General features: G+C 36.5%; 2 protein-coding genes across 5 annotated transcripts in view; one reads left to right on the top strand and one right to left on the bottom strand.

The window, feature by feature from the left end:
• Positions 1 to 5,495, top strand: part of GPR137B (G protein-coupled receptor 137B) — a 39,315-nt gene extending 33,820 nt beyond the window's left edge. The window contains exons 6-7 of the mRNA XM_042451703.1: positions 3,465 to 3,589; positions 4,529 to 5,495. Of these exons, the coding sequence (XP_042307637.1) occupies positions 3,465 to 3,589; positions 4,529 to 4,640 (237 nt within the window). The 3' untranslated portion in view covers positions 4,641 to 5,495. The remainder of the gene's footprint in view (positions 1 to 3,464; positions 3,590 to 4,528) is intronic.
• Positions 5,496 to 7,189: 1,694 nt separating this feature from the next.
• Positions 7,190 to 13,477, bottom strand: part of ERO1B (endoplasmic reticulum oxidoreductase 1 beta) — a 33,374-nt gene continuing 27,086 nt past the window's right edge. For all 4 annotated transcript variants that reach the window (XM_042451683.1, XM_042451664.1, XM_042451674.1 and 1 more), the window contains 6 exons: positions 13,235 to 13,327; positions 12,712 to 12,958; positions 12,078 to 12,147; positions 11,251 to 11,337; positions 10,198 to 10,331; positions 7,190 to 8,535 (listed from right to left, as the gene is read on the bottom strand). In XM_042451683.1, the coding sequence (XP_042307617.1) occupies positions 8,475 to 8,535; positions 10,198 to 10,331; positions 11,251 to 11,337; positions 12,078 to 12,147; positions 12,712 to 12,958; positions 13,235 to 13,327 (692 nt within the window). In that variant the 3' untranslated portion in view covers positions 7,190 to 8,474. The remainder of the gene's footprint in view (positions 8,536 to 10,197; positions 10,332 to 11,250; positions 11,338 to 12,077; positions 12,148 to 12,711; positions 12,959 to 13,234; positions 13,328 to 13,477) is intronic.

Here is a 13,477-nt window from a genome sequence, read left to right as displayed (position 1 = left end):
ATTTGCAAAATATTTGTGTGCCTAGGATATTTTTTTAATTAACTCAATCTCCTTATCTATATATACAGTCCACAGAATTTATGTAATTTTTCTCTAAAGACAAAAAGTACCCCTTCCTAATAAATTAGCTTGAGGTAGTGAAACAGCTTATCTGTTGCAGCAACAATAACAGAACGTTTAATAGCATCTTAAAGTCCAAAACAAGTAATGCCATAAGCATTCAGTGTTATCCTACCTGAGGCTGTGTCTCAGGGAAGGGAAGCATATTACACATTTTAAAAAGCAATATAAATTACTACTTCAATACTTTGGAGATAAAACACAAAATTAGAGTGTTTATTCTCAAGATTGATTGATCAAATTGTTTTCTATGAGCAATTCAACAACAGAAAAACAATTCCACAAAAGGCTGGAAAAGTGCCTGCCAAGGATAATCAAATAAAATATCTCTTTGTTTTGGATACAGATTCATGAATTTCATAGGGAGCATGACCACTAGTCATGTTGGCTGGAGATTCTACCAGTTGTAGTCCCAAGCTCTGGGAACATCTCCCACACAAAATGTAGAAAATAACCAAAAGAAGGGATTTAAGCGAAAAAAAACCTTACTAGTAAAATAGTGGGAAATCCTAGAAAGATTTGCAAAATTGAAAAATGCTTAAACTGAGACCCACAAAAACAGAATGAAACACCGACTAAGAAAAAACTTAACAGCCAGGAAATAATGCCTCTTCGGGATTCAATGGCCGAGAATCTGACACAAACTATAAACCATCCTTATAACAAGAGACCAAATAGAGAGTCTCCTACTTCCAAATTGGGAAAGAAACTTCCCCTTAATGCCACCTCTGTTGTTTCTGCAAAGCATGTTATGCCAAGAAAACCACGAGTATCTAAATCTTATTCAAATTTACCTTCTTGTGAAAGACAAAAAATGGCACTAACAAACCACAAAAAATGGAAGTTAGTTCTTATTCAACATGAAATAATATTGTCCAACTATCCCAAACCTGCCAGTATACTCACTCAAACTGAATGTAAGCTACATCTTCTAACCTTTCTAGAAGAGTTCTGTCCAAAACAAACCACTGCCAAGGATATCTCCCAGATAAAATACATATATTTCAATAATTTCAGTGCACGAGCGCAAATTATGTTCAGGCAATCAAAGTTTGCCACTCTTCTTTATAGATGTAAATCTTTATTTGCAGCCAAGAACATATGTCTCTAGATGCTTTGTTAATGCAGCTCCTCCACAACCGTTGATACACTTTCCATCTTGCACGCTTATTACAATTCCCATTGTAAAGCGGGTAATGAAAGACCATGAATTTGAGGAACACAGGGATCAAACCTCAAATATGACTAGAACTAGAGAAGAATGCAGCCCCAGAAATGACGTGAATCTTAGAAACCCATCAATCCTTCCAATCTTGGAGGAAGAAAAAAGATTAAATAATACTTTTTTGACTATATCCCAATCTGCTCAAGAAGAAATATTAACTAGATTAGAGGACCTGAGACAACATCTAATAAATATCTGATCAAAGGAAAAATATTCCACAACTGAAAGCTGTGAAAGAAAGGAGAACAGAGATGTGGTTATAGCAGAGATAAACCCCCTTCATGGACAGAAATGAGATATTTAGATAATACAGATAATGGCCTGCTTCAAACTGGCAAAATTCAAACTGCTAGATCAATAAATTCAGGTGGCCCTGTAATCTCCAATGTTAGCTGTGTCCATCCTACCCTAGAAATCATCAAGGAAATAACAGAAAATGCTAGAGCTATACAGTGGTACCCCGGGATACGAAATACCCAGGTTACGAAATTTCCGGGATACGAAAAAATCCCATAGGAAATAACTGTTCCGGGTTACGAATGTTTTTTCGGGTTACGAAAAATTTTTTTGGTGCTTTTCGGCGCTTTTTCGCACGAAACGCGGCTTTTCCCCATTAGCGCCTATGGGTTTTCGGCTTGCGAAGGCTTTTCGGGTTACGAAAGCGGCCGCGGAACGAATTAATTTCGTAACCCGAGGGAGCACTGTACATCAATTCGAAACACAGTATCTACTTTGGCTACTTCTGCAAATCAACCAATTCCACCAACCGAACTCCAACCTCAAGACCTTTCCCATGATGTAAAAATGAATTCATGACTTCAAGTGAAACCAAAACTAAGAAGATTAATACTTTTGTCATGGAATATCACTGGATGGAGAAGGAACATAAGTGATTCTTCCTTTGTGAAATTTGTTACCAGCTTTGATTTAATACTCCTTCAGGAAACCTGGCTTAGAGAAAAGATCACTTTAAATGGTTATACAACATACTCTATGGAGGCTTGTGTTTCCTCAAATGGTGGCCAACTTATTTTAATTTCTACTAATATCAAATATACTCAAATACCTATTGCCCCTTTGGCAGATTTGTCTATTTCCATGTTAATTAAATTGAATAACATCTGGTTATTAATTATAAATGTTTATATTCCTCCCATACAGCATAAAGAAAAGTTGAAGGACACATGGACTAGTTTGGAAAATTATATTGCAAAATTAATAGCTCTGCACCCTAAAGCCTCTCTGATCTTAGCAGGGGATTGCAATGCAAGAGCAGGCCTAAATGAGAAAGGTCTCTACGCTCACTTTCATCTTATCCAGCCTGATTTAGAAGCAGGCCTAGAATTGCCACCTCGACAATCCAAAGACAAGGGATGTAATCGGGCTGGCCTTTATCTCACCCAATTAGCACATAAACTGAACTTAGTAATTTTAAATGGAGCTGTTGAAGGGGATATTGAAGGTGAATATACGTTCATGTCAAACCGAGGGTCTTCTACAATTGATTATATTGTTGTCTCATACGGATGTAATATATAATTTAGTGTCCCCCCTTAAGTGCTTTTGCAGAGTAGTTGCATGGAATTCTTTCAGCACCACTGATCAGGTTTAAAACTTGCGGCCCGGACCGATGGGGACTTTTCTTAATTCTGGAAGATACAAAGAGTGATGCTAGGCTTCCATTGATTAGGACAGAAAGTCCACAAAGAGTCCTTCCAGTGAAGAAGGACTTGCCCAGAAAGTTTGGAAATATCTGAAATACTGCACCAGTTCTGTCAGATTTCTACAGGTAAAGGGAATGTGATAGGGTGGTACTGTCTTGAAGGGGACTAGGACTTGCAAAACAGTGTTCGTTGTGTCTGTTCCCATTCATTGCATCTCCACTCTCTAGTCTGGGAGATAAGACACAAGGATAGAGAAGACAGGGATGAGAAGTGAAAAAGTTTGAAGTGAGCACACAAAATTTCAAGTAGGAAGGGAGAAAATTAGTGAGACCCTCACAGAAGTGTCTTGGCAAAAGAACCATCTGCATTTACTTTTAGAGACACTGAATGATAAAGTGCCAACACGTACAAAAAAAATGGGTCAGTACAGAGTAACCTCTCATTCTCTTTCTTAGACAAACCCAGGAATAGTACCATCTCATGCATTCAATCCAAGATCTTACTTCTTTGACAATCCTCGCAGATATGACAGTGATGATGATTTGGCATGGAGCATATCACCACACAGCATACATGGCAGGTGAGACAAATAGAAACAAGTGATAATGCATAAAGGAATGGAAGATAGTTCTCCCTGACTAGTTTTCGTATGAATTTAAATCTCTAAGGAAAACATAATAAGCAAACTGTTCAAATAAGGCAAGTTAGCAGAATAGGGTGTCGGTAAGGCCAATAACAGCATCAAATGCAATTATGATTGGAACATGTAAACATTTAGAAAGCTTCCAGGTACAGCTGTGAATGGAAGAAGAACCCATTTGTTTAGTGTTTTTGAGCTACAGAATCTGTTAAGTACCAGTTATTTCACAGGAGGAATATTAATTGACAAGATTATGTACAATTACCACTTTCACTTGGTGGCCACACATAATGGTGCACTGAATTCCTTATGCACGTTTATGTGAATCTAGTCTTCTTTTCAGTACACTGCAGTGAAACTTCGGTTTTTGCTCACTATCTGCCTTAAACTGTACAAAGTTGCAGTAAACCAGAAGAATAAAAATGGCTTTCCTTATTGCAGTAATCTAAACAGAAAGCTACCAACTGAACAGGTAGTAGATGCTGTAAGACACAAATGGATCAGTTAGAAATATCAGAAATCTTTCTTCATTTCATCAAAATACCTTGTGTGTAAATAAAAAACTCTATTCAGATTTCTCTTAGTACAATTAGAGATTGTTGCTGTAGAACTCTTAATGACCTGGATTAGCAGCTAAGTACAAAATTTAGGCCAAGCCACAGTTACAGTCTGTTATAATTCCAGGCCCTCTAGCAAATTCCTGGCCAAACACAATTGGCATTCATTTCCAGAACCACAGGATTGCAGCAAACATGTCTACACAGTTCCTTGAACCAAACTATGTTTAGTCAAGCATTTGCCAGAAACTTCACAAAAATGTGTGATTCCTTTATCTTTCATGTTTTATGAAGTTAATTTCTCTTTAATTTTGTTTTCTAGTTTCTCCCCTGACTACTACGACTGGGGGCATCAAAGCAATAGTTTCATGGCTCATGTTGGATCTCTACAGCATGACTGTATATCAGAGACTGAACGACCAAGCCCAATGTGACACCAAACCAGTGCTAATTTCCCTTTCATTCACATGAGGAAGGGGCACAAGTTACACATGTTTTGCACAGCTCATGAAATGGTGTTGAAGGAAAAACAAATCTACTTTATCAAGCTACACAATGTGTATGTGTACTGCAAGGAGTGGCATTTAGGCTGTGATCCTGCCAAGATTTCCATTTATACTTAAATTATACACAGGAGAACTTCCACCAAAGTCAGTGAGCCTTCATTTATAGTGAAGACTAAACAGAACTGCTCTTGAAGTGAGTCTTCTTTTGTAACAAAACTTAAATACAAGAATGTTTTTACAAGATTGTAGCTTAAGGGACAAATTTTGTATTACAGTGCGCCAGCGCCATACGTGGGCTCACAATACATGGCTTCCAGCTTATGTGGAAGCCACACAGGGAGAAAAGCAATGGCCCATGCCATCACGTGCACACACCCGTTTCCAATGGGATGCGAGCATACATGGCTTTCCCTTTATATGGGGGGATCCAGAACGGATCCTCGCGTAAGGGGAGGGCCCACTGTGCTTAATTATTTTTATGTGGAAAGATACTGTAATTCATATGTAGAATCTTTTTCTTACATTGCCACTTTTTATATATACAGAACTAGTTGTTTCTAATGCCAATTTCACTTTATAAAATATAGTGTACAGTGTAAGTATTGTTCTGATTGGACTTGTGTGCATCTCATCAAGTCTTTTGAAAAAATGTCAGTATGCAAATATAAACCATTACATTTCTTGTTCCAGCAAGGTGTTCATTTGTTTTTTTAAAGGATCCCATATATTTTGATCTGCAGCCATGAATAAAACGAATTGGCAAGTGATTTTTCTCCATTGCAATCAACAAGTTTTATTTTCTGTTTCGTGGAATCCTGATGTTAGTAATGGAATTGGTTAATACTTCATTCATTTGGAATACTGTATATACTCATGTGTAAGTCTAGAAATTTTAATCAAAAATTAACTCCAAAAAACCTCAATGTAAGTCCTGTGTTTTAACTCCTTTAAAAAAGGAAACCATCCTCTGGTGAAAGGCAAGAGCATAATCTGTCCTGGAAGCACTAACCTTCTTCTATTCTTTCATCCATTCAGCCTTTAGTTTGATGATAAACAGTGATGCCTGTTGGAATTTTGTAAGTTCTTTGGCATTGTTTTCCTTTGCTTCATTCAAGTTTTACTCTCAACATCCATGGGCTAGATCAAAATCCATAATTTTGGCCCCAAAACCTGCCCTCGACCTGTACATGAGGTCACCCTATCGTCAAGTATATATGGTAGATCCATACCCATTGTGTCCCTTCAGATCAGTTGGACTATAGCTTCCATGATCCCAAGCTAACATGAACAATTTTACAAAACACAATTTTAAAAACTTTAAGAACAGCCAAAGTGTCCATCAGAATTGCTGTTTTTATGTACTAAATCACTTTTGTATACTAAACCACACTAATAAATCTTACCCAAATCTTCACCTTCACTTTCTGTCCAAGCTATAGATACAATGACCTTCCTCCTGGATTGTATTTGTTTAGTGGTAATTGTTAACACAAGTAATTGTTGAAAACAAACATCTGCCAGCATTTTGCAAACATGTAAATGGATGGATTCAGGAGAAGGTTTTCCCTAACCTTTTGTAGACATAAAGAAAATGGCTGTATCCTGTATCTATTTAACTAAAACACCTCTCCTGGTCTAATCTCCCTCTCCCCACATGATGGAAACATCATTCACTCATGCTCTTACACAAGCAAAATGGACCTCCTTCCTATGCAGATGCTGCCTAGTAAAGCAGGTTTTGGGGGAAGTTACTATCATGGCAAGCGTGTCTAATAGCAAGGTGTGACTAATTAGCAATTGTGAATACAGAACAGTATCTAGATTCACAATTGGTACTTAGTACACTTAACTAAGCAGCTGATGTGTGAAGACCACAAACTTCAGTTTGCAGAATCAATGCAGTTTATAACAAGAGGGGATTGCATTTGCAAGCAAAGAAACAAAAAGCATTTCTTCCCATTAACAGAGATGCAGAGATCCTGCTTGGCCTTAGAGCACAAACTCAGGACCTTCCCAGCTGTTCTTGGCAGGGGGCAGAGCCTGCACATCACTGCACTGTACCTGAATGGAGAATTGCTTGTACAAGAGGAAATTTGATACTTCCTTATACTGTACTGCCATTGGTTTTATTAGGAGTTAAACCAGCAGTAACATCCTAACAAGGTGCTGTACAGATTCTCTACTGGACTGATGAGTATTTGGCAATGGAGAGATCCCACTGAATATAACTCTATGCTTAGTGTATCACAAACTTAATTAATGGTCTGACAAAACAGAGCAACATGGAATAGTATCAGCTTTCCAATCCTTGTCACCCATTCCATTTTTCTCTAATTTTTTCCTCTAAATTTTGTAGATAGGTTTTCAGTTGTGCACAGATGTATAGATGATGAGTGCTCCCCCATGCTTTAAACTATTAAGTTCTCTGTGTTGCTTAAAGCAATGTATCTACACATATACGCAATAGCAAAGATGTCTTCTATTAAAAGGGTTTAAGAGCACTTTTAATTCATTTTGTAAAGATTGTTTTACTTTTCAAAGCAAAACATATGTACAAAGTCTGTTTACTGTACCAACATTGACATTCATGCTGTATTCAAACATCCCTCACTAAATACAAATATTACATTGCAGACAATTTTTTAAGTAAGGTGCTCCATCACAATTTATAGAAATCTTCCTACTGCAAATTTAAAATTTAAAAACCATTTGTTTGCTATTGTTCTGTGAACAAATTAGATTCACCTTCATAGGTAGGATCAAATTTATGCAGAGAATACCCGTTTTACTATAGATTTTACTTTTCTCTTTTTTAAAAAGGTATGACTGGAAATTGCATAGGCAGATATGAAGTAATGAATTTGAAGGGCCCCTTTTTAAAGAAGTTGTGTCTGGGAGAGATACATTTTGCTTTTACTCTCCCCCTATTATTTGAATGACAGAGCTACACAGAAACTGATATTTTTGGAAGTGGGGTTATTTTAAATGTTCATAGTTCTATATAAAGAGAGAGAGAAAATTGGCTATATTGTAAAGAGCCAAGAGCAGGAATCAGCAAAACAGTAAAGTTAACAGCACTGAACACTAATGGCCCCTTCAGCAGACATGTACAAGAACTGATGAACTTTGGGGTAAGGTTAATACAGTCTCCTCTCCTCATAAGGCAGGCAACTGTGGTAGCAACAAAATTAAAGGGGTGGTGTGGTAAGGAAAGGGTGAATGGAGAGAAGGGGAAAAAAAGGTCTCCTCTGGATACCAAGGGGCTCATATTAGTAAAATCCTTACTGGCCATTTTTATTATTGTTATAAACAAATCAAGTATATAATAACACATCAAAGAAATTTTGTTTAACAGCATCTGGTCCTTCAAATAAATATAACTGTTTAAAATATCACCACCAGCTGTTTTTAGGCAACACGTCAATATTTTTCCATTTGGTCAATGGAATGAATGTCTAAATGAAACTTTGTAGTTCAATGTAAAGCAAGAGAACCTCAGTAGAAAAAAAAAATAAACATTTGTTTCAAATGAAGGTACAAGAAGTGTACAAAAAGTAAGATAGTGGAAGAAGAGCATAATTTACATGTTTAAAGTTAGGTATTTCATTCCTAAATATCTTTGTCCAATGGCTAAGATTTTCTACTTTAAATATTCAAGTTGGTATTACATTTTTTCCTCCTTTAGAACAGTTTGCATAAATATTGTTTTGTTATGCTTGGTGTCAAATTATCAACCTCTTCTAGCAGTAGAAAAAACCTTCGTTAACTTGTCTGTTGTAATAAAACTCTGAAATTCTGCAGCTCTCGTATACTTGTAGAAAGTCTGTAAAGGAAGGGAACCAAAAAGGTTGAAATTAATAGAAATATTTCTTGTATGTTACACTGAACTCTTTAGTTTGCAGCTTCCTGTGCAAATCAGAACACTACCCAGCATGCTGTTATCCATCTCTCTCTTGTTTTGTTCCATTTAAACCTAAAGATTCTTTACAGTTCTGAGCTAGTGTCTCATGTCAGTAAGGTACTGGATGAGAGTAAACAAACTGTAATTCAATCCAGACAAGTCAGAACTGTTCCTGGTCAGATCAGTGACTTAAGATAGTTTTATACTCCCCTTGAAAACTGAGATTCACAGTTTGACCGTATTCCTGAATTTATCCCTGAACCCCGATACCCACGTGTTCACGGTAGCCAGAAGCTGAATTTACAAACTATATGGTAGGAAACGAGGAAGACCAGATGGATTGATCCTACAAAGAAAGCCACAATTCTGAATTTGCAAAACCTGAGCAGGATGATGACTGGTGACTTTCTCACTCATAGGGTCACCACAAGTCAAAACTGATTTTATGGCAAATACAACAAAATCAACTATGCCCATTTTTTTAGAGTTGTATCTGACCATGGTGATAGATGCTTTAGTTATATCCTTGTTGGACTACATGGAATTGCCTTTGCAAAGTGCCTGCACACTTCATGTGGCTCAGAATGGTCTATGCATACTACTGAATAGGATCACATAATGGGAGTGGGAGGGTGTAATACATCTTAACAGCATTATGAGCTGTTTATGGGTACAAATCAAAGTGCTAGTTATTCCCTACAAAAGCCTTACCTGACTTCGGACCAGGCTACCCAAAAGACATACATTTCAATATAACTGAGCTTCAATATTAAAAACTGGGAGAGGTGCTTGTTAGGCACTACCCTGAAATTAGAAGGTATGTTTTGTGTAAATGTAAGAAAAGACTTTCTCTGTGGCGGCTTGAGGCTCTGGAACTCCCTCTGCTATGGAAGCGAGGCCAGCCTTCTCGCTTGCCCTGATGCTGAAAGGAAAATAACTTTTTATTCCAACAGACTTGTCATTTGCTGCTGAAGGGATTTTACAGGTTGGGTACTGGTTATGCTTTACTGATGAGTTTGTAAATCTGTGTTCCTTTTAATTATTCATTATGAAATACTATTTAATTATTATTGTTATAAGCAGCATTGGGCACCATTTTTGTAGAACAATGGAAGTAACTTAATTAATTTCATCTAGAATTCAATAATGTTGTTAAACTGCTCACTGTCACTAATACCTATGTGCCCTGTGTGGGCAAAGCAAACAATGCTAAAGAAGAGACCTGGTATCCTTATTGTGGGAAGTGAGGGGATAACATATCTTTTACATGCCTAAAACCTATCTCTTACCAACCCACTGATTCCAATTAATGAACAGTAAATGAACACATGTGTAAACTTTATTGATTCAATAAGTCTACTCTAGCTGGGACCAGCAAATGAATAAAGGTCTATATTTTAATATGATTTTACTGTGAATTGAATGACTGTGTAAAATATTTTAAGCATGCTATATTTGATTTCAAAGCTTAGAGGCAATATATAAATACTTAAGATAACAATGACCAATTTCAAGATTACATTAGAATTATGTAATCTTTGTTGGGCTAGCCTACACTACTATAGTAACCTAAGTGCCACTTGCCTTCCAAATGCATTTAGAAGAGCAACTATCTCTTGCCGTGTGAGTTGAAAACCTTTTGATGGACTATTTTCAGGAAGGTTTTTTATTTCTTTTTCAGAAAATAAGATCTTCAAAGCAGTTCCTAATCCTTCAGTCTTAGAGAGAGAGAGAGAGAGAGAGAGAGAGAGAGAGATCATTGAACAGCAAGGCAATAGCAGCAGCAGCAAACATAAAAGTTGTAACAAAAACCTAGGACTGAAGACTATGAACCAATACTAAACCCTTTCACAAATTCATGGCCAAAATCCAGGAAGGGACATCTGCTGATGGAATTGCATCCATCTGCAGAACTGGAGGGGGGGGATTAATCTCATCTCCCAACTGAAGCCCCTTTCTCACCCTGAAAACCTGTTCTAGAAAGATATACATACATACATACTTTATTGCTTTTGGCCAATGGCCATTGCAACTGTTGTGAAAGATGAAAAACATGTTTTCTATGCAGCATCAAGGGCTGCACTGCGGAGGACAAGCATCCCCCTCATACACAAGTATTGATTCCCAATCCATGTGTGCCATTTGATAGTCCAGTATCTTTCTATTTTCAGATCATTTTAATTCATTCCCATAAACAAAAATCCTAATATTACCAAACTAAAGTGTCAAAATTTTCCCCAAGATACTTTTTCGTAATGCAAATATAAGTGCTAATGTCCTCTATAATTCATAATTAACAAAAACATATTCTAGCATTCTGAACATACATCCAGTACTCAGAGCAGGAGAAAATGATGTTTCCTACAGCTTGGCCTCATCATCAACAGGAAATACTTAATATGGATAAAAATGGGAATTAACTTGGCATGGACTCAGGCTAGTAAGATTGATGTCAACCAGCTATAAAATGCACTGGATCTTCCTTACAGGTTCAGGGGTTATTTCAAGAAAGATCTCCAAATTGCTATCATCAGAGTTATTTGGTAATTGGCCTACTGGAGGTTATTTGGCAGTTTAAGGGCTTTATCACATGGGGTCCTATGTGCTTCCACATAAATGAATAGACACATTACACACCTGCAATTTACCCCATAACCTGCATTTATCACAGCCAACACAATCCATGATACGGGATATGTTCTTGAAATGTAGCCTGAATTCTTCCTATCAATAAATAAAGAAATTATATATTTAAACAATACAGCTTCTCTGAAATTTCTACTTTACAAGTCAGTGAGACACTGCATTTTCTGACAAAATTGTTGGGCCTCTCACTGTTATGGTTAGTAATTAATACAAGTCCTGCTTCCCTTTATGCAAATGGATTCACTTCCCTTAAAATGATAACCACATTTTGGTTGTAACTCTCCACTAGTGGTTTCACCTACCAATGATTTACAAAATCACTTTTAACCATGGTTGCAAACTGACTACGAGCTAACTGTGGCTACTATGCCAGTTTCAATGGTGCCTGATAGTTCTGAAAGGGAAAGTGGAGGTTTGATTTGTACACAAACCAATAGAAAAGTGCATGCCATCTAGGGACTTACAATGCCCATATTATGACTGAGCTAGGGCAGCACTGAAATCTGTTTCAGTTATCTGTACCAGTTCTTTTAGGCAATTTTGAGTAAGCAGGAGTAATGCTTGATATAGACGTCTCATTTTTAAAGGGTAAAAAAAACACACAAAAAACCCTCCAGTATGGACACAACATCTGATAACCAATAATGTTAATGTGACTTTCAGATTTATTTATTTCTTATTTAAATTACCTTTTTAAAATCATGACCCCTAAAAAACAGTTCCATTTGTTTCAAAGTATATTGTTTTTGACAATTTTAAGCTCTACACATTTTCCTTTATACAACTTACATTATAATGTATGAAATAATTGTGCCTACCTTTAAAGATTTGGCCTCTTTTTTGTCTCCAGCAAACATAGACTTTTCATCAAAGTGCATAGGAAAGGACCTAAGTGAATTACATTTAAAGATACATCAAATTTTCAAAATCTATTGCAAGTGTTCTGAATTTCCAATTGCATGAACAATTCTACAATGATATCAAGCATGAAAAAAATAGCATCTTAAACCCCTCAAACTTTTTAAAGATCAAGCCTTAAAGTGAGTTATTTTATTACTAACACAATTTCCATTCATGTTCCTGCTATTTGGTAATTATTTCCTGACTGCTTTGGCCCTCTTACAAGAGTTTTTGGTTTTCAGAACTGAGTGGAATAGAGGGCTAAGTAGGCGGCTTGTTCAGTGCAACATCCTTTCCTTTCATTCTATACACAGAAGAATAGGAGAATTCCTGCTTTGCTTAAAAATTTTAACAGCAGCTAGGTAGGGCTGTTTTTCTCATTTTCTAGCAGTTGCTGTCCTTGAAGGAAAGGTTACAAAACATTTTCATCATCCCATACACCTTTGACTAATTGTCTCAGGCTGTTTAATATCTTCAGCTACATGCCAATTCCTACAGATTTTTCAGTGCATATGACTATATCTACTGTGGACTTGATAAAGGCACACTTACTTTGTGTCTCTGAAGATTTCTAACAGGAGAGACTTTGTCTCCATATCTTCTTGAGCATTTCCAGTGTAAAGGTCTACAATTGAACGCTCAAAGTATGATGCAACTTTTGACAATGCACGTAGCTCCACCAAATACAAGAAATATAAATTTTTTAGTCGTCTTGGACCTTCACTTTTTGTTTCAGTAGGGGCAAATCGACGAGTGAATTCCTTAACATTGTGGTCCCAACGAGGTCTCCCCCAAGTTTCTAGAAAAACAATATTTTGAATTTTGATATGCTGTTCAATATAACTTCTTGTTGCTGTTATATTTATTTATAGCCTGCCTCTCTCCCAAAATTGGGATACAAGGCAGCTTACAATTTTAAAAAGAGAATACATCTAAAATCATATAAAAAGTGAACATTAAAGTGATTCAAACTACACTTAAAAATTAAAATGCAATTAAAAGATTTCCATGTTTTTTGGAAATAACATATGAACAATTAACTTCCCATAATAACAAATATAGATGGGTAAAGTACCTTCGAGTAGATAATTTGCACAAAGATGCAAATTGATACTAGCATGAAGTCCAGATATAAGCTTATAAAATACACGTTTCTCAAGACAAAGGCCTAAACAAAAAGGAAAAAAAACATTGTTAAAACCTTTACAAACTTAGCATAAGTCAGTGGTCTGGTTCAAATGTACATATAACCCCCATTCACGGCTTCACTGGCTAGTGATTCATTTATGTGAACAATTAAAAATGCTGGTTATGACTA

The sequence above is a fragment of the Sceloporus undulatus genome, chromosome 1, assembly GCF_019175285.1.
Source record: "Sceloporus undulatus isolate JIND9_A2432 ecotype Alabama chromosome 1, SceUnd_v1.1, whole genome shotgun sequence".
NCBI lineage: Eukaryota > Metazoa > Chordata > Lepidosauria > Squamata > Phrynosomatidae > Sceloporus > Sceloporus undulatus.
This window is presented reverse-complemented; position numbering and strand designations above follow the sequence as displayed.